The following is a 24576-nucleotide window of genomic DNA, read 5'->3' on the forward strand; positions in this document are numbered from 1 at the left end:
TGGCGTGATGTATTAATTGAAGAAATTTCGAGTAGGACAAATATTGACATAATCAGATTATATAAACTATATATTAAAAAAAATAGTTAGAGTGCTTTAAGAACAGTCTTAGAAAATCTGAAAAACGATACTGATATTTAAGAGATATATTACTAACTACATGATCTTTTAGCGACAATGGGGTCGTGTAAATTCCAAGTCGGGGAGAAGTGATTAAAAGAAGACTTTTTTCTCCTGCGTTGAATACCTTTTCGTTGAAACAAAGCTCCAGAGGTTCATCAGAGTCAGAATAAGTAGTTAGTGTTTGATTATGAAATGTAAACACAGGAGAGAGAGAGAGAGAGAGAGAGAGAGAGAGAGATAATAATCATGCAAATAAAATACCTTCTCATCTAGTAATAAGCATTTGATCAAATAGCTAACATGAAAATGACCAGAGTTAATTTTATTCATTTAAATGTCTAAGTTATTCGTATTACTTTATTGAATATATATAGACCCTCTTTAGAATTGATGGATTCAATTTACACGATATGATATTTGATAATTCGTTTTATTTTTCTTAAAAAAATGGATCTATAAAGCAACTGCACAAGTTGATCGTGCCAAATGCACCGTGCTTGATGTATCTTTATCTAATGGTTTTGGATATTTCGTCAAAGTCAAATATGTACCTCAAACTGGTCATTGTACACCTGTCTGTTGCTGGGTTCGTCACGAGAGAGAGAGAGAGAGAGAGAGAGAGAGAGAGCTATCACATGGTGGGGATGGTACAGCTTAGGTAAGGCTTTTTACTCGAACATAATTTGGACGTACGACAAACTTGATGAAATTCAAGGAAGTTGATGAAGACGAGTCGTTTTGCGTCGAAGAAGCACACAAGAATGACAGCAATAATAATAGAGTTGTTCTTGGATCAGGCTGGCTTTACACGAAGCGCCAAGAGGACAAGGTTGTTTTGGTTCTTTCAAAACCCAAAAAAAAAAGAAAAAAAAGAAAAAGAAAAAAAAAAGTGACTTCATCATTAGATTTGGGAGGTTTATAATCATCTTAATCACTCCCACTCCGCTGTAACCCAATATCCACCAGGCCTTACTCCTCACCTGACTCCTTTTAGAAATCCCCTCAAGCCCTCCCCACTTGAGCTTATTGCTGCACAACAAACAATTCTCTTTACTGTTATCAGTTGACAATTTCTATCCCCGTCAAAGGAATGCCTGCGTGAAGTTGAAGAGCAACATCGCCAACAACCTGTTTTAAAATTAGCAAAGCATAAAGGTCGTCAGGTTCATGGTGAAATATGCATTACGAACAGAATACACAAATTATCTATTTGTTGGACTGTTAAATAGAAAGGGAAAGGCATGCAAACTGCTGTCTACTTCTTTTTGGGTAGGAAATCATTATCTAAGCAAGTGATCCACTAGATTTAGTAAGGTGCATACCTTAGCCATGGATCTGTAAGAACCTTCTGTAACTCCACCAACATGAGGCGTGATTAAAACATTCTTGAATTTCAAAATTGGATCATTAGGATCAAATGGCTCGGTCCAAGCAACATCAATGCCCAAGCCTCCCAAGTGGCCAGACTCGAGGTGATCAAGAACAGCCTCATAATCCAGAAGACCTCCTCGAGCAATATTTACTAAAAGGGCACCCTGAATGAGCAATAAAATGACAGGGACATGAGCCCAAGACTCCACTTATCAGAACTTGATGTGAGATATTTTATAATGCTAATGTTCAGACAAGAACGTTTTCACCTATGATAGTTTACAATCAGTTCCCCAAACTTCAGGCATTTGTTAAGTTAAAATGTGAATAAGATGAAGGAAACCCTCAGTCCAACTTCAGAAACTGCTGGTTGAGCTTTCTCGGTCAATATTTTCTCTAGCTTCTTTACATGTTATGCTTTCTCAAAAATGCTGGTTGATTGAACATTGCAAAAATATGAAATTTATGTCATCGCTAACTAAAATGATGTTTCTCACATATACCACCAGTGCATAAAAAACAAACCTTTCTCATTGAAGATATAAATTTCTTGTTTACAGTGCCAGCCTGAAATTCAAAGTAGACAAAATATATGAACATTTTAGAAAGCGAAATATTGGACACTTCCACATAGAATTTGAATGAAGCTTCCTTATCGAAGGACATTGCCCTCACGTGTCTAACAAGGATTAGAAAGGGAAATTAATAAGCATCTAGTGCCATTTGTGCATCACAAGTATGTTCTTTTCATATAAAATAATACAACAACAATAATAATTGTCTTTCCAGCATTTCCAATAGATTTTGGTGCAGGAGTTTGTGTAACACAAAAGTTACCATTCACGGCAGGAGTATATGGAAAAAACTACTAACAAAAAGACCAATCTTACCGTTTTACTATTTAAATTTAAGCAACAAACGATGATATCTGCATTGCTTGCAAACTCGTGAATATCTTCATGAACACCTTTTTCATCAATCAAATCATTTGAGGTGCTATTTGGACCTGGAACATCTGTATGTTAAAATGAAACATAAAGAATAAAGCTTTATCCGGCAACAAATTTTACCCTTCTCGCTTATGCCCTTGCATACCTTTAGACTGGCAAGAGTCTTGTGATTGTGCCACCCAGCTCCGTTTTGTAGCAATAATTTTCACACCAAAAGGTCGCAAACGCTTTGCCAAGTCAATGCCGATATTTCCAAATCCCATAATGAAGACCTGTATTGTCAGAGAAAACATTATCCTATAGCCCAATTCATAATGGTGAACATCACACCACCAACATGTGCACACCAAAAGGTATTTGTAGTCAACATTGAGTTACAACACTTGTATAGATCAATATGTCACCAAAAAAAATTACATTAACACTGGTGTAGGTCAAGACTTGATAGTACCACAGATGTTATGTATAATGGGATTGATATTGGAATGTAGAATCCCCGATTACATGTCATATTTTTAGCGAATGTAACAATTCACACCTGCATCCCTTCTGCACAGGTTGCAGGACAAACTACAGAGACTTGGTTTGATACAATAGCCAATGCAAGATTAAGCTGCTGTTATTTAAAAGTCCATCTTCCTAGCAATTTCCATCAAACTGAATATTCCCAGTAAAAATCAAAATTGTTTCACTAATCTAGTTTGGGTAATGAACCTTGTTGCTCCCTTACCCCTCAATATCATGATTTTAAAAATTAAGACATTCAACGCCAATATATTTGGTTAACAAGTGTATCTGATTATCAACCTGTCAATAGACATCTATATGAATGAGTAATTATGCAATAGATGACCCCACAAACGTAACTTGAACCATATCATCCCAGAAGCTGTGAGAGGTTTTGTTACCTCAACATTTTAAAAAATATATTTTTTTTTTTATAGGTAAAAGAAAATTTATTGATTCTTGTAAATAGGCAAAGCCCGAGTACACAGGGAGTATACAAGAAAAGCCTAGTTACAAAAACTACGTGCTATGGATAGTAGCATACAAGTCATTAAGTCCCGTGCCATTCCATGCAATAGAGTGGGCCCAAAGTAACAAAGTATGAAAGAAAAAGTCCCTAAAGCTGTCCGGGGAACGCTCCTTATCCTCAAAACAACGGCCGTTTTTTTCGTTCCATGTGCACCACGTAAGGCATAAAGGTACATCTTCCATACAGCAGCGATCTGGCGATTGCCCCCAATCCTTTGCCAACAAGACAAAAGGTCTATCACCCTCTTGGGCATGACCCACGCAATGTCAAGCCTCAAGAAGATTGCATCCCATAAAGCCTTAACTACTTCGCAATGAAGGAGAAGATGGTCCGCTGATTTGCCGTTGCGTTTGCACATGTAGCACCAGTCCATTACGTAAAATCCACGCTTTCTTAGTTTGTCTATTGTTAAGATTTTACCATGGGAGGCCACCCAACCAAAAAAAGCGACTTTGAGGGGAACATTGCTCCTCCAAATGCTCTTCCAAGGGAAAGCATTGGAGGAGTGTGTCGACAAGGCTCTATGGTATGAGCGGACCGAGAATTTCTTGTTCCCTGTGCCAGTCCAAAGTAGTTTTCCCTCCCTTCCTGCCCTTAGCTTCAGCGAGTATAGCACTCTATAGAACTCAGTGACGTCCCCCATCTCCCAATCTTGTACAGCTCTAGTGAAACTCACAGACCAAGTGATGGAGTCAGAATTAATGCACATATTATCAGCCACTGAAGAACCTTGATCCAATGCGATCCTATAAAGAGAGGGAAAAGCATTTTTCAAGACCACGTCTCCACACCAATGGTCATGCCAAAATTTTGTCCGCGTGCCTCTTCCCACCTCGAACCTGCAGTTGCCAAGAAACTCATCCCAGCCCTTCTGGATATATTTCCAAACTCCCACGCCATAGGCCCCTCTGACTTCATTTGAGTAGGGGTGGGCAGCGGGGCCCCGGAACCCGCTGCCCCGCCCCGTTCGCCCCGCCCCCGCATAGGGCGGGGCGGGGCGCCCCGCACCGTTAGGGCCGGGGCGGGGGGCCCCGGCCCGTATCCCAACCCCCAGCGGAGGCGGGGGACGGAAACGGACCCCCCCCGGTCCGTGTTTCCCCCGCCCCGCATCTATATATATATATAATATAAATATATAATATATTATATATATTATATATATATAAGTTATATAAGAGAAACGGCGCCGTTTTGTGGTGGACAAAACGGCGCCGTTTCAATTAGTGGGTTAATAATTTAACCCACTAATTGAAACGGCGCCGTTTTGTCCACCACAAAACGGCGCCGTTTCTCTAAATACCCTAACCCATAACCCAACCCCCCCCCCCCCCCGATCCCCTGATTCCCCTCCCCTCCCCTCCCCTCCCGAGTCCCTTCACGGCTTCACCCCCTTCGGCCTAATCCATTCGGTGTTCCCTCCTCCCACCGACAACCAGTCCGGCCGCCGCACGTATTCCATCATCCCTCTCTCTCGCACGACGCACGAGGCCGGACGCACGCCGCACGCCGCACGGTAACATTTCTCCTCCCCTTTTGATTTTCTCCGTTTGGTTATTATTTTTTATTTTTTATTTAGTTTTGATCGGAGATTGGAGGTAGGATGGGGTTGAATCGGAGATGGAGGATGGGATTGTTTGGATTGCGTGCTGTGGATGTCTTCGGATTGTGTGATTGTTTGGATTCCCGATTGAATGCTCTGTTATTTTTTATTTTTTTGTTAATTGCATTGTGATTCGGACCCCTAAATTGATTTAGGGGTTTCATGATTGAAACCCCTAAATCAATTTAGGGGTTAGGGTTTCGGATTGGGGTTCCAATCCGAAACCCTAATTTTGATTTAGGGGTTGAAACCTAAATCAATTTAGGGTTTCGGATTGGGGTTCCAATCCGAAACCCTAAATTTGAATTAGGGGTTGAAACCCCTAAATCAAAATTATTGGACAAAAATTCTATCAGAGTTGCATTTTTATCAGAGTTGAAAAGTTTTAAATGTATTTTAAAGTTGTTACTTGTCTCTAATTAAATGTATCCCAAATCCGAAACCCTAATTAAATGTCTCTAATTTTAAAAATTCTATCCCAAATCCGAAACCCTAATTTGATTTAGGGGTTGAAACCCCTAAATCATCACGTTTTGGATGCTTGTCTCTGTCTCCCATACCTAATTTGAGTTGTTACTTGTTATGAATGTTGCTTTTATTTTTATATTTTTTAGACGTTGGAATAGAGATAAATGATTGGACAAAAATTAAGAGATGAAAATATTATAATATTTAAAATAAATTTTCTTATTAAAGTGAAAATTTAATAAGATAGTTTTTTTAGTAAGATAGTTAATTTCGAAAAAATATATATTTTTCTGTCATAAATTATTATTTCTTTTGTCATGTGGTAAATAAACTATTTTTTTTAACATATATCTCATTTTCATATTTTTTAAACATCTTTCAAGATTTTAAAAAATTAAAAGATATACCAATATACTAATATTAATGTCAGTAACTATTAAGAAATGAATTTTATAAAATTAAATATATGAAAAGTAAAAATGAGAGAACAAAATAATATAATGCCTATTAAAAAATGTATTTTAAAGTGGCCTATTAAAATAATGCCTATTTTAAAGTGGCCTCTTCGACTCTTCCTAATCAAATTATTTGGAATTGCTTATATGAGGTGTAAAAACTTATTATAGTGTAGCCATTCATATTATCATCATTATATATAAAAAGTACTTAATACATCAATAATAGTTATGAATGTAGTTTTTGCTGATTGTGTTGGATTGTACTTTGAACTTTTTTTTTTTTTTTGTTGGAAAATCAGGAATGTCTTCGGATTTCAGTGATAGCTCGCCTTCCCCAGCCAACACCCCTACCCCAGAAACTAACCCTACTCCTACCCCTATAACGAGTACACCTTGCCCTGCTCCGAAGCCCACACAGGGCAAGAAACCTGTATCTATAGTTTGGCAACACTTTACCAAACTAGAGGGTGGGGACCCCAACAACCCACAAGCTAAATGTAATCACTGTGGGAAAATGTATGGATGTCACTATAAGAAACATGGTACATCCCAGCTGAAGGTCCATCTAGAGGAACAATGCAAGAAGAGTCCAATATTAAAATCCTTCGTAGAGAAGGGCCAATCTAGACTAGATATTAAAATGGCTGATGGGAGTAGTGGGGCCGGGGGGCCAACATTGAAGGGGTATACGAAGTATAACCCCGATAAGTGTAGAAGGAAGTTAGCTCGTATGATTATCATGGACGAGCTGCCTTTTCAGTTTGTGGAGGGTAAAGGGTTCCAAGAATTTGTCCAAGAGTTGGAACCCAGATTTGTACTTCCTTCTCGTCACACCGTGGCAAAGGATATTAAGAAGATGTACCTTCGTGATAAAGATGTTTTGAGGGGCCAACTCACGGGTTTGGTAGTTTGCCTCACTACCGATACTTGGACTTCTATCCAAAATATGAATTACATGTCGTTGACTGTGCATTTTGTTGATGCTGATTGGGTTCTGCACAAAAAGATTATTAAATTTTGTCAAATAACTGATCATAAGGGTGAGACGATTGGGAAGGCATTGGAGGCCGCAATAAAGGAGTGGGGGTTGGAAAAGGTTTTGTCTGTATCAGTTGATAATGCGTCATCTAATGATGTCGCATTGGGATATCTAAAGAATTATCTTAAAGATGCAAATAAGACATTCTTGGGTGGTGAATACTTGCATGTTAGATGTGCTGCACATATTTTGAATTTAATTGTGACTGAGGGGTTGAAAGATGTTGATGACTCGGTTGCCCGAGTTAGAATGACTGTGAAATGGGTGAGGTCTTCTCCTTCAAGATTGGAGAAATTCAAAGTTGCTGCAAAGGCTGCGGGCATAACATCGAAGAAGGGTCTTTGTACTGATGTTCCTACCAGATGGAACTCAACCTTCTTGATGTTGGAGGCGGCCCAGGAATATAAGGCAGCCTTTCAATTATTGGGTGATGAAGACATCCAATATGTCAAATACTTTGATGAGCACGGGGGATCACGAAAGTCTAATGATGATGACTGGGTGGTAGTTTCTACTTTCGTTGATTTTCTTGGATTATTTTATGATGTCACGTTGAATATATCTGGTTCTTTGTACCCTATATCCCATGGGTTTTGTCAACAAATATGTAGGGTAAAAGAAGAATTAGAAGATATGCGTAGGGGTTCCAATGAAAGGATGAGGGGGATGGCAAATTCCATGATGCTAAAATATGACAAGTATTGGGGAGATTTGACTAGAATGAATATTTTCTTATATGTGGCTGTTATTCTTGATCCCCGTCTGAAAGTTTCAAGCTTGTTATATGGGTTGGGACTTGTTCACGATCAGGTATGGACTGACATTATTGGTGAATTGGCCCGAGATACCCTGAAAAAATTGTATGACGAGTTTATGGCAATTAAGGGTGGTACTACATCGAAGACACATACACCGACCCCAACTCCTTCTACAGACATCGTGACTGGGCCTCCTACAAAGAAGCGCAGAATGCCGTGGACTAAGACCCTCGCACAGAATCCCACACTAGTCCAACAATCTACGGAGGTCGTTTCTGAGTTAGACAACTATTTGTCAGCGGATATGGTCCAAGATGATGATGATCATTGGGATATATTAGGATGGTGGAAGAATGCCTCAAAGAAATATCCCATCATTTCTGAGATTGCCCGCTGTATTTTGGCCATCCCTATTAGCACCGTTGCCTCAGAGTCAACCTTTAGTACCGGAGGTCGTATATTGGATCCTTTCCGTAGTTCATTGTCTCCTACAACTGTAGAGGCATTGATATGCACACAGAGTTGGACGATAGGAAAGGATATTCATGTTCCGGATATTTTAGATTTTAAGGAGACCGATGAGGGTGGTGATCAGTCTGGATTTGGACCACCTGGTAATTATTTTTTATTTTATTATTTTAATTTTTTTATATTCATTTCCATTTCATCGTTATTAATTTTAATATTAATTTTTGTAGTAACACATGAGACGTCTAGCACCTCTGCAACATAAAAATGTGTTCAAGCCCGGGCCGCCCCAACTGTCACACCTCTTGACTCAAAGACAAGCCACAGCTGACAAGCCTCTTTAGAATGATCAATTTTTAATGATTTGTAAAAATTTTGTATTCAATAATTTGTAATGTTGATACAATGTCCTTTGGACACTTTTATGTTTGTAATTTTGTAATTGTTTAGCCTTTCAATTTTGTAATAGCTTAGTTATTATTATTAGTTTATTACGTATTAGACTCTTAGACATAACATTTTTTTTTTTCTTTTAAATTTCGGAAAATGTTTTTTTTTTCTTTTTTACTTATAATTTTATGGGCCCAAAATGACCCATTGCTGAGATTTCTGGGCCCAAAATGGCCCAGAAATTGCTTCTGGGCCATTTTCGGCCCAGAAATTGCCTCTGGGCCCAAGGCCCAGAAGGGGGGTGCGGGGGGCCGGACGGACTGGCCCCCCACCCCGTACCCCGTCATGCGGGACGGGGTACCCCGCCCCCGCACATCGGAGGCGGGGGACGGAGTGGATTTTCCCCATCCGCCCCATGCGGGGGCGGGGGGGGCGGGGGGGGCTACCCCGCACCGTATGGTGCGGGTAGCACCCCTACATTTGAGCACCAACCTCCCCATGCACTCCCATATTTGATTTATAAAATGTTTTTCCAAAGAGCGTCTCCCTCAAGATGAAAGCGCCATAACCATTTCCCAAGGAGTGCCTTGTTGAAGGTTCTCAAATTTCGTAGGCCCAAACCTCCACAATATAATGGGGTGCATACTTTTTCCCATTTGATCAAATGGAACTTCTTTGTATTCTCTAGGCCTCCCCATAGAAAGTCACGAAAGATCTTTTCCAATCTATTCGAAACCCCTGCAGGCACTGGAAAAAATGAGAGGAAATATGTTGGAAGATTGGATAGCGTTCACTTAATAAGTGTAATTCTCCCGCCCTTTGACAAGTAGATTCTCTTCCATCCCGCGAGTTTGCCTTCAACTTTCTCCACGATTCCTTCCCACATTACCTTAGAATTATGGGGGGCTCCCAAAGGGAGTCCAAGATACTTCATTGGCAATGTTGCGACTTTGCATTCCAAGATGGCAGCCACTTCCCCTAAGTTGTTAACCGAGCCAACGGGAACTACTTCCGACTTAAATAAATTCACCTTGAGACCAGATACAGCTTCGAAGCAAAGCAGAAGTGCTCTGAGGGAGCGGATCTGATCCAGATCCGGATCACAAAAAATCAGCGTATCATCGGCGAAGAGGAGATGAGAAACCACCATGCTTCCACGTGTTGAACCACCCACCGAATAACCCGATATGAAGCCTGTAACCACTGCCCTGTCCAACATTCTGCTCAGTACGTTCATGACAATGATGAATAAGAGTGGGGATAAAGGGTCCCCTTGTCTCAAACCCCGAGAGCTGTTGAAGAAGCCTTCAGGAGTGCTGTTGATCAGAACAGAAAATCTGGCAGTTGTAATACAGTGCTTGATCCACTGACACCATCTTGTCCCAAAACCATACCTACTAAGAATATACAACAAAAAATCTCAGTTCACATGATCAAAAGCCTTTTCCATATCCAATTTACACAAGATACATGGAGTGCCGGTTTTGACTTTGCTCTCTAGACATTCATTGGCAATGAGGACCGAGTCTAAAATTTGCCTTCCTTTTACAAAGGCGTTTTGTGACTTTAAGATGATCTTCACCATGACTTCGCTCAACCGCTTCGCTAGTACTTTAGAGATGATCTTGTAAACCCCACTTATCAAACTTATAGGGCGAAAATTATTCACTTCCACCGATCTTGCTCTCTTGGGAATAAGAGCAATGAATGAGGCATTAAGGCTATTCTCAAATTTCATAAAAGAGTAAAATTCCAAGAAAACCTTCATGATGTCCTCTTTAACAACTTCCCAACAAGTGTGAAAAAAAGCCATTGAAAGCCATCTGGTCCCGGGGCTTTATCTTTGTTCATACCTTTTATCACACCAAGCACCTCATTTTCTTCAAAGGGCCTCTCCAACCATGCGGCGGTAGTGTGGTCGATGGAGTCAAAAGCTAGGCCATCCGTCTTGGGTCTCCAAAGGTACTGCTCTGTCAGAAGCTTCTCAAAGGAGTGAACAACATGGTTCTTAATTTCATCTCGGCCCGATATAATCCTGCCCTCCTCATGGAGTACCTCTATAGCGTTATTCCTTCTATGGGAGTTTGCGACCCTATGGAAAAACTTTGTGCTTCTATCCCCTTCTTTTAACCAAAGGGCCCGTGATTTTTGCCTCCACGTGATTTCCTCCATGAGTGTGATTTTTTCCAGCTCAGCAAGTACAACAAGTCTTCTGGTCCTGTCCTCAAGAGATGATGTCATATCTACTTCTCTCTCATCTAGCTGCTGTAACTCCGTAAATAGTTTGTCCCGCTGGTCTTTGATGTGCCCAAAGACCTCCAAATTCCATTTTCTGAGGTCGTTATTTAATGCTTTAAGCTTTCCTGCTAAGATGAAACTAGGAGAGCCTGTGAAAAGATAAGAGGCCCACCACGAATGGATTTTTTCAACAAATCCGTCAACCTTTAACCACATGTTCTCGAACTTAAAGTATCTTTGTCCCTCCTGAAGACCTCCACAATCTAGTAATATGGAGAAATGATCCGAGCAAAGCCGAGGAAGCCGCTTCTGACACAAATTGGGAAAGTGAGTCTCCCAGAAAGGAGAGACAACAAACCTATCCAGTCTTGACCAAGCCCTTTCGTTTGACCAAGTGAAATCTCCCCCTGCCAAAGGGAGATCCACCAAGTTTAAGTCAAAGAGAAGGGCTGAGAAGTCAGCCATAGCTGAGCCCAAATTAGAAACCCCCGACCACTCGCTCGGAAACCGAGTGATGTTGAAATCGCCCCCGATACACCACGGAATATCCCACCAACAACATAGACCAGCTAACTCATCCCAGAGAAGTTTTCTGCTACTATCATCATTTGGCCCATAAACTCCTGCAAAACCCCAAACAAAGTCATCATCCACATTCGAGAAAGAGCATGCTAACGAAAATTCCCTGACAAAGTCCTCCACAAGATTGACTACTCGCTTATCCCACATTAATATGATACCCCCTGAAGCACCCTTAGAAACAAGAGTGGTCCATCCTGCACAAGGGCAATTCCACAAGCTTCTTATTATGTGCCTGTCAATAAGTTTTAATTTTGTCTCCTGTAAGCAGATAATATCCTCTTTCCAATCCCGTAATAAGTTCTTCACTTTGAGGCGCTTGTTCGGGTCATTCAAGCCACGAACATTCCAAGAAAGAATCTTGGGCTTCATGGATCGCCAAGATTCACCCTATCCTTGTACTGGCGGGTCGCAGTTAGCTAACTGGTTGATAACCCGTAAGACCCGTGATGTGCCGGTGGATGGGTTCTCCACCCGTGTGTTCTCAGCCCGTGGGTTCGGGCTTAAGTGTTGGATGGGCTGGCCCATGGGGGGGCTCAGAGCCCCATCAATGTTTTCACCAACTTCTGCCCGTGGGCTTGTGGGCCGTGGGTCATGAGCTTTAAAAGCAGCCCGTGCTTTTAACCCAATTCCATCCCCATCCTTTGGCCCAATGGAGACCAACGTCCCCTCTTCTAACCCAAGCATGTCCCTTCCCATAATAGAGACTTCGGGAACCCGCATAGATGCAGCAGTGGCAGACGTGATCACCTTGTTCAGTCCCATCACCATGCTTAGTCCCATATCAACCTTTTGCATTAATAAGAAAACTTCTTCTAGTACACCAGAAAGTTGTGCTTTGACAGCCCAAAACACGCCTTCAACCTCTCCCAACTTTTTACCACTGTTAGAAAATGTCCCCACATCCACAGAGAATAGACCAGAAGCTTCATCCTTCATATCCATGGCAGAACTACACCCTGCCTCAAAACCTACAGCCATGGCGTACGATTTCAAGGCATGGACAGACTTGTCATCCCGTCGCTGGACTCTTTCTGGTTGCACCACCGTGTGCTCAGCCGCCTTTTTGAGGTTATAAGCGAAGCCCTCCCAACCACTACCCTTTATGCCTTCCGGAATGATTAGAGAACCTCTTCTCCTACCATTGTTAAATTCCTCCAAAAGTAGGTAACTGCCTCTAGAGTTTCTGAGAAGCTGCAGAGTAAGAATTCCATTACTCACCCTCTGTTTTTTGAAGAAATCATTTCTCCACCTAGTTTTGATGGCTTTTCCCACCATTGATACCACCCACGAAGCAGCCGAGCCATTTAAGAGAAGGAACATGGTCAAGCGTCTATTCCTCTTTGTGATGCGAAAACCATTGCCACCAACTTTCGAGAAAATGAAGGTTTTTGATTCCACCGTAAAGCGTCTAAGTTCTTCCATCTTAAAACTAAAACTGGAAAAGGAGAGTACTAGTAACAGAAAGAGAGGGAGTAGAAGAAGACAAGAGAGGAGATATCAACTCCGGCGAGGAGCGCCGGAGTGGGGGTACGGTGTTTGCATGCAGGAGACTAGGGAGCTAATTTTAAAAAATATCAACCTTTGTTTCTTCATTTTGCCAAACATAAGTAAAATCACCAAAAGAGACATGGAATACAATTATCTTTAAACCCAAACATAAAACTTTGCGACCTCTAATTTATCAGTAGCTCACGGCCAAGAATTTTTTAGTACCACCTTGTTGAGTTTCCAAAAAAGAGAACCGTGATCGGTGCTTATCTAAAATGGCTTCATAATGCACCAGAACAGGATCATATATCGGTCTTAAAGGCCTAAATCTTAGTCTCAACACACTTTGGCAATGAAAAATTAAATATCAAAGTGAACATGCAGGATATCATGGTAAAGAAAAAATTATGATATGTAATCTTGATGTTAAAACAATATTTAAAAGGATGGCTGAATCCCTCCAGTATAGCTTAATTTGCAAAATACTAAAATATTCAAGAATCCTTGTTGCTGAACATTAGCAGTATTTATTTTACTAATTACAAGTGAAATCCCTGTCAAAACACCCTAAAATGTTCTTTCATTTTCCTTTAGGCTACATCTCAACTTCCTCTATTTTTTTTTTGGATATCACAATTTATTTCCAAAGAACAGAATTCAGGGAAAAAAAAAAAGCGTTAAAATTAATGCATTTAACTGGGTGGTTGAAGATGATAGCCGCAACTCACAGTTTTTCCAAATAGCGTTTCACCAACTGGTTCTCCAAGCCTTCTCTGCTTTACTGCAATTTGCATCTCATTCTGCAAAAATAATGAAAATTACAGACAAAATGAACATACAAGAAATTCAGATCATGGGAGCAAAGATAAACATTGGGTGTAAGGCTACTCCCATAATCATAAGGCACTAGGACCTCATAGAAAAGAAGCAAAGCCAGACTTAAAAGTGTATGCACATGCATGTAAAAGGCCATCCCAACCAACATAAAAACAAAAACCCCAACACACGATTTTTATCTTCAAATTTAACAGAAACGTAGTATCTAATTTTACATTGAATAACTAACCACAATCGTCAAATGCAATTAAATTTAGTTTCCAATTACTCACGCCAAAAGTGGTTCCACTCATCACTCATGTATTGCGGAAAAAGTCCACGAAAAATTTCAAGAAAACCTGTCTTTCTTCTCTTCTCCTTTCTCTACCCCTCCGGGTCTCATGATACAATATGTGTATCAATTGGCTTGTACTGTGAAAAAGTTGTAATGATATTTACATTAGTACATTAGTTTTAAACTAACATACTTGCTTTCGAAGAAGGCCCAAAATCAGATATATAGCCATCTCTGCACATGATGCTGCATTTCCAGTTACATGACTTGGGATCCTAGCAACTCTGACTCCATACTTCGTAGCAGCATCAATATCAACACCTTTAGTAAGGTAATATAGGAAAATTACTAGTAAGAACAAAAATAAATGTGTTAAATGATGGTAAATAACAGAAATTAAAATTACCATCCAGACCAACACCATACTGCATTATAAGCTTCATTTCAGTTGCAAGAGAGATAACATTTGAGTCCAGCTTCATGTTTTTCACAATACAAATTTGATACTTTGATATAGAATTAGGCACATCATCAATGGGAACCTCATCAACCTACAACATTTGAAATATAGATGCTGAATGGCTGCTTAGCACCAACACTAGGGTCATTTTATAAAAATCAAAGTGAAAATAAACTCAAGAAGTTCTTGAACATCACCTATGGGATGCCAGGAGATGATTAAAAATGAAAATGCTACCACAAAGTCCAGTCCATAATTGCATATATGCTCAAATAACAATTTTATTCATTAGATTCCGTCGTCTAATTTCAAGAGAAAAGATGTGGAAAGAAACAAGTGAGAAGAACAGAGAAAATGAGAAACCAACAGTAAGGTCATCACCATGTGAGTAAGCAGACAAAATAAGAAAATGAAAGTATTTTTCTTATATGTTGCTATAAAAACCAACAGAAAGATCGTCAAATCACACATATGCCATACTAAAGGATAGAAGACCATCGCATAAGCATTGTGTACTCTCCAAGACTTAAGAAGTGACTAAAATAAATAACCTTGCTTGAAATATACACCTGAAATATAGATACAGATAATTGTGGAATGTTCACTGTCAAGTATTGAAGATATGAGATTCTGTAACAAATTAGTTGTAACAAATTAGTCCATCTCCTTATTTAAAATTCATTCATCATTATCTATCCACCATACCTGTTTACAAAGCTTAAAAGTGGATGGGATACATTATTGAGCCAATTAGCCTTTCCTAGTCCATAAAATTGCCACCCTATAGTCTCAAATATGCTAAATTAAACAGGCATGACAGCTAAAAGGCTAAACCTAGGTTTTTGGCATAGTGCATAGCATACCCAAGCTTGGATTCTTAATTCTTTCACTCACTTAAAAAATAAAAAATAAATAAATAAAATTATTGTTTTATGAGTTACTTTGAGTACAAAAGCACATTACTTGACCCCTTTTTGTAAAAGTAGTCTTACTAATAAAAGCAGCACGAGTTTCTTTTAGACGTGATTATAATTTAGAAGAACCCCCTCTTCTTAAAAAATTTATCACCATCCATGGTTAGAGTCAATAAACAAAATGCCTAAGGTACTCTTTTGGGTTATTTGAAAATTATCCAAAGGAGTGGATTATGATGAGGTGATCTCCCCAATTATCAGGCACACTTCTGTCAGAATAGTGTTGGCATTAGTGGCCAGTTTTAATCTAGAATTGGAGCAACTGGATGTAAAGACGGCTTTCCTTCACGGTGATTTGGAGGAGCATATTTACATGGAGTAATGTCACCAAACACAGAGGAAGGCAGTTGATAATAAAGACCGCGATGGAAACAGCCCCCAACTAACATGGGGGCCACTTACCTTGCGAGATGGGGGGACACGGCTGTCAAACATCAGAGAATAAAGCCGTTTCTATGATATGTGTCCATGCTTCAACACAAATGACTTTTGTTCTTGGTCGGAATCTCATTTCCTTGTAAGGTTACTAAAAGGACTTATCAAAAGAAAAATCAAAGCTTACAACACTCACAAATTCGATATATTCAAAACAAATGTATAAAGAAAAGCCAGGCACACATAAAAGATGGAAGAAACGAATGCAGCAAGGAGAAGTACCTGGACAAAGGGGTACTTTCGCAAATATTCTCTTGTGTAATTATGAGAAGCCGAAAAATGTGGCCCACAAAAAAGAACACGGGTTATTCGTTCTTCGCTATTCCCATCCATACTCTGAACCTTGCCTGACAATCTGCACCAACAACATTGGAATTAGGAAAAGAAAGAAAAATGCTATTTAGAGTTGATAAAACAACTCAAAACTGTATATTGAAAGTCCTATGAAATACCATTGAGCGGTTTTAAAGATTTAACGGGTGACATGAAAGAGAAAAACAAAACATAACTCCACCAAGGAATGGAATGCGCACAACAAAATTAGAGTTGTTTGTAATTGGTTCCTCATCAAGTAGATGTCACCGTTCACTCATAACAAAACTAATGTTAAAAGTAATTGCTAAGTAGTTAAATTCGCCATTTTTACTTAAAACCATAGGAGGAACGATGATTTAACTTGATGTTAGAGATACATACTGAGTTCGAACTTGCGTCCATAATATACCTGTCGTTAAGGTTAGAAATATCTCACTTAACTATATGAGTAAATCACCATCTTCCCTCGGTTTAAGTTTTCGGGAGAAGATTTAACATCCACGAATCGTGAAAAATAAAATGTGATAAACGTAGCCAAGAAGTATCCACGTTAGGCTGTACATATGTCGCTCTCTATATAACAATTAACAAGAACACAAGCAAGAGTGTCGGTGTCTGACATATATAATAATAAAAGGATTCTGGCAAGCAAACACCAAAGACGTGGGACAAGATATTACAATACAGATAGCCATTAGACATGGATCCTTTTTTTTTTTTTTTTTGAAGAAAAACAACAATAAAAAGAGGTATTCAATCCTCTGGGGAGACATATAGACAACAAAACTTGGGTATAAATATTAAATGGTATAAAACGAATTAAAAAAAAAAAAAATAGAACAAGAAGAAGAGGAATAAATGAAATTGGTACTTACAGAAGTGAAAAGGAAGAGAGGAATGGAGAGTACTATTTACCTGTGAAGAAGCCGACGGTATTTTGTCAGAGACGAAGCAAGATTTCGAGTAAACTGTCCCCCCAACATCTCGGAAAGGCTTGGTCGTCTTCGTTAAAAAGGAAAAAACGCCGGTTTAAAGATAATTTGAGACGAGACGACACGACACGAAATTTTTCAGAAAAAATTAAATATAATATTATTATAATATAATTTTTTTAATTTTTAATTTATTTTTATTTTAAAATTTTAAAATTTTATATTATTTATTATATTTTCTATAAAAATTATAATAATAAAATAAAATAAGATAGGATTAAGATAAAATATTTTAAATAAACAGGACAGATTTCGTGTCAAAATTTTGAATACGTTGCACATTTCTACTAAAACATTAGAACAAAATCTTTTAAGAAAAGAGTTGGTTTCGGATACTATATTAAAATAGGTTTTTAAAAAATATTTATATATATGTATAAATTATATTTTAAAATAATATTAATACAAGTCTTAAAAAATTAAAACACATATTAATAAAAATTAATAATACTTCTAAGTTCTCAATCTAACTATTAAAAAAAATAATCACTTATTTTTATTGCAAAAAAGAGAGTGAGAATTTAATTTTCAATTCTCTAAAAATGAGGCTTAAAATATAAAAATAAATAGTTTTTAAATATGAGAATTTGAGAAAAAATTATAAAAAAAAGTCATATTTTTACATTAATTATAAAATACATTAATTTTGGCCCATACATTAAAAATCGGTTGATATTGATTAAAACGTAACAGTACGGCCAATATTTAATCCAGTACATAGCACCTATCTTCTCGTATTGATTACTATTCTGACACGGTAATTACCGGTGGTAGTATTCACTATTCAAAACCATGCTTCATGGGGTTATTTATAATTCAAAAAATTAACTTTTAAATAATAAAATCTATTTTATTCACTTATCAAATATATAATTGTAGTAAAACTTGATACGTCAATTACTATAATAAAATATTTGTATTTTAACTGTTTTTTGTAATTATAATTATAAACACATCGAGAACGAACCTGAGGAATATAATTTTAAAATTGAAATAAATGATATTCTTCATTAGAATTTTTATTATTTACCGTTACAGATTTCCTGCTTTTAATATGTCACGCTTTTAACATATGTCCCGATTAACGGAGAATATTCTTCCAAAAAAAAAAAGTAAAATATGTAAACTTTGAAGCCATTTAAAGACGTCTTTGTTATTTGGGAAAGCAAAAAGGCCCAAAGCAAATAAATATTTCAGTGACTTTTATCGTTTGAAAATTGAAATGGGCCCGATATTGCCCTCAAACCCAAATTGAATCGAAGGAGCTCTTAAATTTCAATCTGGCAGAGACCGATCGCTCAGATAAAAGCAGTATCTGTATTGCACAGGTCAATACAATTCCACGGTCAACCTCGTCACCCTTCTTCCGAGCCCCCTCTCTTCTCTCCCAAGTCCCAAGAAATATACTCCAACAATGAAGAAACAATACTCCTTGTTATTGGAGGGATCGCCTTTGGACAATGACGGAGCTTCTTGTTTGTTTGCTTTATGCGTCGCATAGTCTCAGAATTCAAGGCAAAGAAGGCACAGGACATCATCAGGTAGAACATGAACATGCTCGATCGTATTCTTCAAGTTTGAGCAGACAATCACTTAGGTTTCGTACTTCTCATTTTCTTACCGATTGTTTCTCTCTCTCTCTCTCTCTCTCTCTCTCTCTCTCTCTCTCTCTCTCTCTCTCTAAAAGAAGTAGATTTCATCGAGTCTGTTACGCAGCTACTCTGTTTTTTGCCTTTTTAAATTAGAAGAATGAACGAAAAATTATCAAAATATCAGGTTCAATGTCTGTAGACTATAGGGTGGCTTAACTAGAGCCTAACCGAACGGTCCGAACCTCGTCTCTGTCAAGTGCGGAAAAAAGTTCAAGCCACTGTGGAGGGGAAACTTTTATATGGGCCGTGTCAAAGAACTGCTTGCTAATATGAGAATGGTGTGGTTTGATTGACTAGAAGCACAAGAAATGTGTCGCAACATTGAAGGATGATTTGAAGAAGCTTGCCTTTCATAAACCTGTGTGTCTCGGCAGAAACTGTGATGTAATTTATGGGTAGCCAAGATTTTCGAAGTCCACATCCATTCCTTTTGATTGTAGCCTATTAAATTTTTCTGAGACAAGTCCTGTAATTCCGATAAAAAAAAATGTGGATCCTTGTAGTGATATCTTAAGTCAATGCATTCCTTTGTCCTGTTCCTTTCTGGTTATGTCTAATCTTTAGGCATACATTTCGGATCTGCCATCTTTCGATTGAGATTGTGATTGAGCTTCGGTTAAGTTCTGCTCCCAAGCCTCCAAAATCTTCTATGCTGTTTATTACCAATCATTCTAATTCTAATCATTAAAAGTTATCGCTGCAACGATCACAAGTATGAAGTTCTGATTCATTTTTAAAATTATTCTGGATATGTGAATATTAGAGTTTCCCGTTGTAGATTTTTACGAGGGTTGAATTCTTTTACATATGTATCTGTAAGTTTAAAATGTCTAAGAATTTTTACTTACAAAAAAGTTCTTAGGATTTGCGACAAATACCAGGCTCCATGCTATCTGCTTTTGCAGGGAGATTACGTTTCTAGTCACTAGTAATTTTCAGACATCACGGTTGCCTTGGAACACAGACACCCTTTTTAAAATGATTGGCGTTTGCGCCTGCTTGATCGTTCCCCTAAAATTGCACAAATGTTCGTGCATATATTTCTGCACATGTATGAAAAGTCCATTCCCCTTCCTTTTTAATCTTGCTCAAGACCGCTACTAAAATTGATTTTTAAAAAATTATCTTCGGCTGCTGATACCATTTGTCTTCTCAGAATAGGTGAACTTCTGTGTCTTTTGTAATCTTAAATTATAACTTTTTATTACATTGTAGACGGTAGTTTCCATTAGGAGCACTGTTGCAAATGAAGCCTTTGGTACTACGTATCGTTCCTTTCTCTTTCTTTTTTTCTTTCTTTTTTTCCATCATTATAGTTGTTTCCATGTGAATTGGTATTGATATTTGTGCTGGACACTTCAGAAGAATGGAAACCAGGAAAATCCCACACATATACTCACACCTGCACACGTCTTCTAACAACGCCCACGTGACATTTGATCTACCCTCATCTGATAGTTGTACTTTTATTTTTTGGGCTGGAGCAGGTGAGGGGCTTCCCAAAAGAAGGCTAGATCTGGTGTCACTTGAGGTTTATTCATCCCAAATTAATTGAGAATCCCTCCTCAATGAGTACTTGTCACAAAGAGGTGAAAAAGGGTAAGGCCTTCTTGTATCCTGAAGTATTCTAAATCTCATGTAAAAGTATCCTATACAATGATGACTAAAGGTTCCCACTTGGATGAGTTCAGTTTATGTCACTTCTAGTATATTTGTTTCATAATTTTCTCTGACCCACCATTAGATAAAACTTGCCCCCCCCCCCCCCCCCCCCCCCCCCCCCAAAACACAAAGTGTATCATCATTTTGACTCCTTGGAGTTCTGTGTAAATTTAGATCTCAATTTTCAATTATTTTTGTTTTCCTACATTTCTATTCTATACTTGCATTTTATTAAGGTATGCCCTTTTATTTATTAAAATCTATTATTATCAGAAAAGACTAACTCAATTACTCAACATTTATCGATTTCTCTTTTTCATAGTTGAGATCCGTGAATAAAATTGTCTCTCAGATCCGTTACTGTTTTGACTCTATCAAATGTACTTAATATTCTTGCATTGGTGCGTTTGTCATGAACTTAGTAAAGGAAAGGTGATTTTATTACGTGACTTCTTATTGTTGCTATTTATGACCAGATCCACTTTGTCGATTCTCTTATGTATCTTGTTTTTTATCCTTTTCTTTACCATGACTGTAAATGTCTTGCTTTAACCTATGGAAATCAATACAGTAGGTCACATTTAGTTAGTGCTGAATGACTAATAGCACTTAGTCTTTTTGCTGTAGATTAGTTCAGAGATTTACCTGCTAATAAGAAAAATGAATGGACACGCTTGCCAAACTGAAAATTATGAAGTTATTATTTGATTCCAATTTGTGTATAGGCTTCAAATTTACCTGGTATATATTTTCTAAAATTTTTACTTGTGATGGTACAAACGGCATACAAGTAAGGACATTGAGTGGTACCCCTCCAAAAACAAGATAGTAGTTTCCAATCATAATATTATTTGAGTAATGCTACATATAATTGTGGAATGCGCAAGCGCCACGCAATCGTTTTTAAAAAGAGTTAGGACCACTATTAAAAACTTTTTTTTTTATGTGGGTCCTGTACTTACTCATTTTTTTCAAAGGGATTGCATGGCGCTTATGTATTCCACGACTGTAAATATCATTTCTCTAAAAGTAAACCCACAAATTTATATGGTTTCATATAATACGTTAGATATATTTTACAATAAAAATAGTTTTACAATTTAATGTATCACATCAAGTCACATCAACTTATAAATTTACTTTTGTGAGATCTCTTTGTGGGTAAATCATTTCTCCTGCATAAATTTCATTTAGAGAAGGGTGCATGGAAATAAATGTAAATAGGAACTTATGGCTACTAAAGTGACACTATTAAATCGTAAGTAACTTGGTAGGGGCAACAGTGAACGTGCAAGCTGTGGTTTGATATTTTCATTATCAATGGGTATTTCTGACACTAATAATGTGATTTTCTTTTCCTGTTGGTATTCGCAAGTCCTAATTGACTTATATTTTCATTCTTTATGATTACATAGTTGTTTAATCTCTGAAATTTAGAATCAAAATAATCATTTCTAAATGTCTTTCTACTGCACTCTTCAATGGGTGAATATGTTTACATTTTTTCCTTTATTTAATATAATTTCAATTTCCTGTAAGGTTAAGGTACTGATAGTGTATGTGAACACCCCCCGGCGCGCAGCGGTTCTCATGTTTTGATGATTAAGAAGGGACGATGGCCCAAGAAATAGGCAACAAAAATGCAAGCTTTTTAAGGTTAGTGGAGGAGAGAACATTGTCAATGGAAGAGAAAAAGAAGCAACAAGAGGCACTAATCCCCTATCTTCCTAAAGATTGCATCTCAAACATTCTTGTTCGACTTCCTCTTGACTCTCTTCAAAGGTCAAGGTTTGTTTGTAAGGCATGGTATACCATAATTAATAGTGCCATTTTTATTGATGCCCATCTCCGTCAATCTGAGTCTGTTTTGATTTTTCTATCATCAATTAAAAGAGAGAGCTTGTACATTTCTCCTATGGCATCGATCCCACCAGAGAAACCAAATACCATATCAGTTGAGGTGAAATCTCTTCAGTCAGAATGTGTCCCTGTTTTTGGGCTGCCAAACTTGAGCCCCACCTTAAAGTCTTATATTCAGTGCTTGGAAATTAATGATGGAAAGAGCAAAATAGGAGAATATAATATAAGTTGCTTGGGAAATATCAGGGCTGCTTGCAATGGTCTAATCTTGCTTGATAACAAACTGAAGAAAGGACTAATAGTAATGAATCCCGTGACTAGGAAGTTGATTGCACTTCCTCTGGGTACTTTATATCCTGCTCATGTTGAATCTTATGGCATGGCATTAAGCAGTGCTACTGGTGAATATAAAGTAGTACACTTGTTTCAGGATGAGTTAGGTTTTATCGGTTGTGAGACCTTAATTGTTGGTACGAGATTATGGCGTGGGGTGAATGGACCTTCTTTCGGACTTGTTAGCTGGTTTGGTTGTGAGCCTGTTTCAGCAATTGGAGCTATGCACTGGGTTCCTCATATTGATCATAGCGATTACGTAGTGTCTATGGATGTGGACGAGGAAAAGTTTCATACAACACCATTCCCAAAAAGTTGCAGGACTCATGATGGGATTGTCGAGATGGGTGGTTTCTTAAGTTTTGTGACTCATGAAGAAGTGAACCAAATAGACATTTGGATCTTGAAGGGCTTGGGTGAAGCCTGGACCAAGCAACATTGTATTACTATGGGATGTATAATGGATATGTTTCCCTTTTTCAGTATGAGGATGAAAGGAGATATGATTTTTAAGAGGGAAGAAGATGGATCATTTTATGCTTATGACTTCCAGCTTCAAGTGATGACAAGAATTGAGATGCAAAATGGTCGCTTCCCATTGTCATGTTCGTTTCTGCCTCACGTCAATAGTCTTGTTTCTTGGTCTAGCCGGAAGGGAAGCCAGGATTTGTGCAACTGATTTGTTTCCCGGCGAGCTACAATTGCCGAGGAACAAATTAGCAAAGTTATGGCATGTTTTCCATATAATCACTACAATAGGACACATCTCGACGTTTTCTTTATGCTTTTGCATCTTTTGTAATGTTATGCCTGTACCGTATATAGTGGTTGAAAAGTATTCTATCAATGAATGTGGGTGGCTTGAAGTATTTGACATCTCCTATTGGTATGCCTTGTGAGGATGATAAGTAGCCATTCTCCTCTTATATATAAAGATAAATGTTCTTTTTTCTCTTGATCCCCGCCGTCCTACTCATTTTCTCTCCATTTTATTTCCTCGGCTGATGGGGAATTATAGTTCTAACTAGTGATTGGTATGGATTGTGCTACAACAAGATTCTTCTTTGGCAGTTTTGTTTGGTTACACAGATGAAATGAGATGAGATGAAGTGAGATAAGAGTTGAAAGCTGAATAAAATATTATTTGAATATAATTCTTTAATATAATTTTTTTGTTGAGATTTTAAAAAGTTGAATTATTTATTATATTTTGTATGCAAATTTAAAAAAATTATAATAATTATATGAGATAATATGAGATGAGATTGTTTTATAGTAACCAAACTAGCTTTCAAATACTTGGAAACGCACCAATTTTAGCATGGTATCATTTAGGTTGAATTCTTGTACTAGAAAAAAGGAATTGTGACTTGTATCCAAAAACTTAATCTGACGAAAAAATATAGATTTAAAAAAAATAATATTTGCAGTTGTAATTATGTAAGTGTCGTATAATCTATTTGAAAAAAATAAATTAAAATGGAATTTAAATGAAAAAAATTAATTTTTTAATCGTGAATTTTACTATTTTTTAAAATGATTGTACAGTATTTACATACTCCACGATTTTATATAATATTACTTTAAATTTAATTATTTATATTATATTTTTAACACTCTCCTCACGTATGAATCATACTCTCTCAACGAGTAGATCAAATCTTGTTATGTTAAGGTTAGACGTTATTGCTATGACATATAGATGGAAATAAAGACCAAAAAGATATAAAAGTTCATAAATTAAAAAAGTAATTCTCCTTTTAAATCTTTGAAGGTGAGGATGAACAGAGGCTTGATTTTTATACTCAAAATC

General features: G+C 37.7%; 2 protein-coding genes across 7 annotated transcripts; one reads left to right on the forward strand and one right to left on the reverse strand.

Annotated features, from left to right (window-relative positions):
* Positions 1 to 813: 813 nt before the first annotated feature.
* Positions 814 to 17318, reverse strand: LOC122316861 (hydroxypyruvate reductase). 4 transcript variants are annotated; one of them, XM_043133685.1, is made up of 10 exons: positions 17180 to 17318; positions 16172 to 16304; positions 14487 to 14631; positions 14274 to 14401; positions 13698 to 13769; positions 2590 to 2716; positions 2385 to 2500; positions 2020 to 2061; positions 1446 to 1658; positions 814 to 1251 (listed from the first exon to the last, which is right to left on the reverse strand). In XM_043133685.1, the coding sequence occupies exons 1-10, from the start codon at positions 17245 to 17247 to the stop codon at positions 1183 to 1185; spliced, it is 1113 nt and encodes a 370-aa protein (XP_042989619.1). In that variant the 5' UTR covers positions 17248 to 17318; the 3' UTR covers positions 814 to 1182. The 4 variants fall into 4 exon arrangements, with proteins under 4 accessions (XP_042989619.1, XP_042989618.1, XP_042989621.1 ...); XM_043133684.1 differs by having other exon boundaries at positions 2385 to 2509; XM_043133687.1 differs by lacking the exon at positions 2020 to 2061.
* A 1187-nt stretch (positions 17319 to 18505) lies between these two features.
* On the forward strand, positions 18506 to 23632 carry LOC122317277 (F-box/kelch-repeat protein At3g23880-like). 3 transcript variants are annotated; one of them, XM_043134268.1, is made up of 3 exons: positions 18506 to 18797; positions 20396 to 20507; positions 22153 to 23632. In XM_043134268.1, the coding sequence occupies exon 3, from the start codon at positions 22186 to 22188 to the stop codon at positions 23440 to 23442; it is 1257 nt and encodes a 418-aa protein (XP_042990202.1). In that variant the 5' UTR covers positions 18506 to 18797; positions 20396 to 20507; positions 22153 to 22185; the 3' UTR covers positions 23443 to 23632. The 3 variants fall into 3 exon arrangements, with proteins under 3 accessions (XP_042990202.1, XP_042990201.1, XP_042990200.1); XM_043134267.1 differs by having other exon boundaries at positions 18509 to 18853; positions 22110 to 23632; XM_043134266.1 differs by having other exon boundaries at positions 18509 to 18797; positions 22110 to 23632.
* The last annotated feature ends 944 nt before the right edge of the window (positions 23633 to 24576 follow it).

Source organism: Carya illinoinensis, chromosome 7, assembly GCF_018687715.1.
Source record: "Carya illinoinensis cultivar Pawnee chromosome 7, C.illinoinensisPawnee_v1, whole genome shotgun sequence".
Classification (NCBI taxonomy): Eukaryota; Viridiplantae; Streptophyta; class Magnoliopsida; order Fagales; family Juglandaceae; genus Carya; species Carya illinoinensis.

Excerpts from the sequence above, each read along its gene's own strand:
- LOC122316861 (XM_043133684.1), bottom strand. The coding sequence starts at position 17,247 with ATGTTGGGGGGACAGTTTACTCGAAATCTTGCTTCGTCTCTGACAAAA. Across the intron at positions 2,717-13,697 it reads AAACGCTATTTGGAAAAACT|GTCTTCATTATGGGATTTGG; the intron begins GTGAGTTGCGGC and ends CTGACAATACAG. Across the intron at positions 2,062-2,384 it reads TAAATTTAAATAGTAAAACG|GCTGGCACTGTAAACAAGAA; the intron begins GTAAGATTGGTC and ends TTTGAATTTCAG.
- LOC122317277 (XM_043134268.1), top strand. The coding sequence starts at position 22,186 with ATGGCCCAAGAAATAGGCAACAAAAATGCAAGCTTTTTAAGGTTAGTG.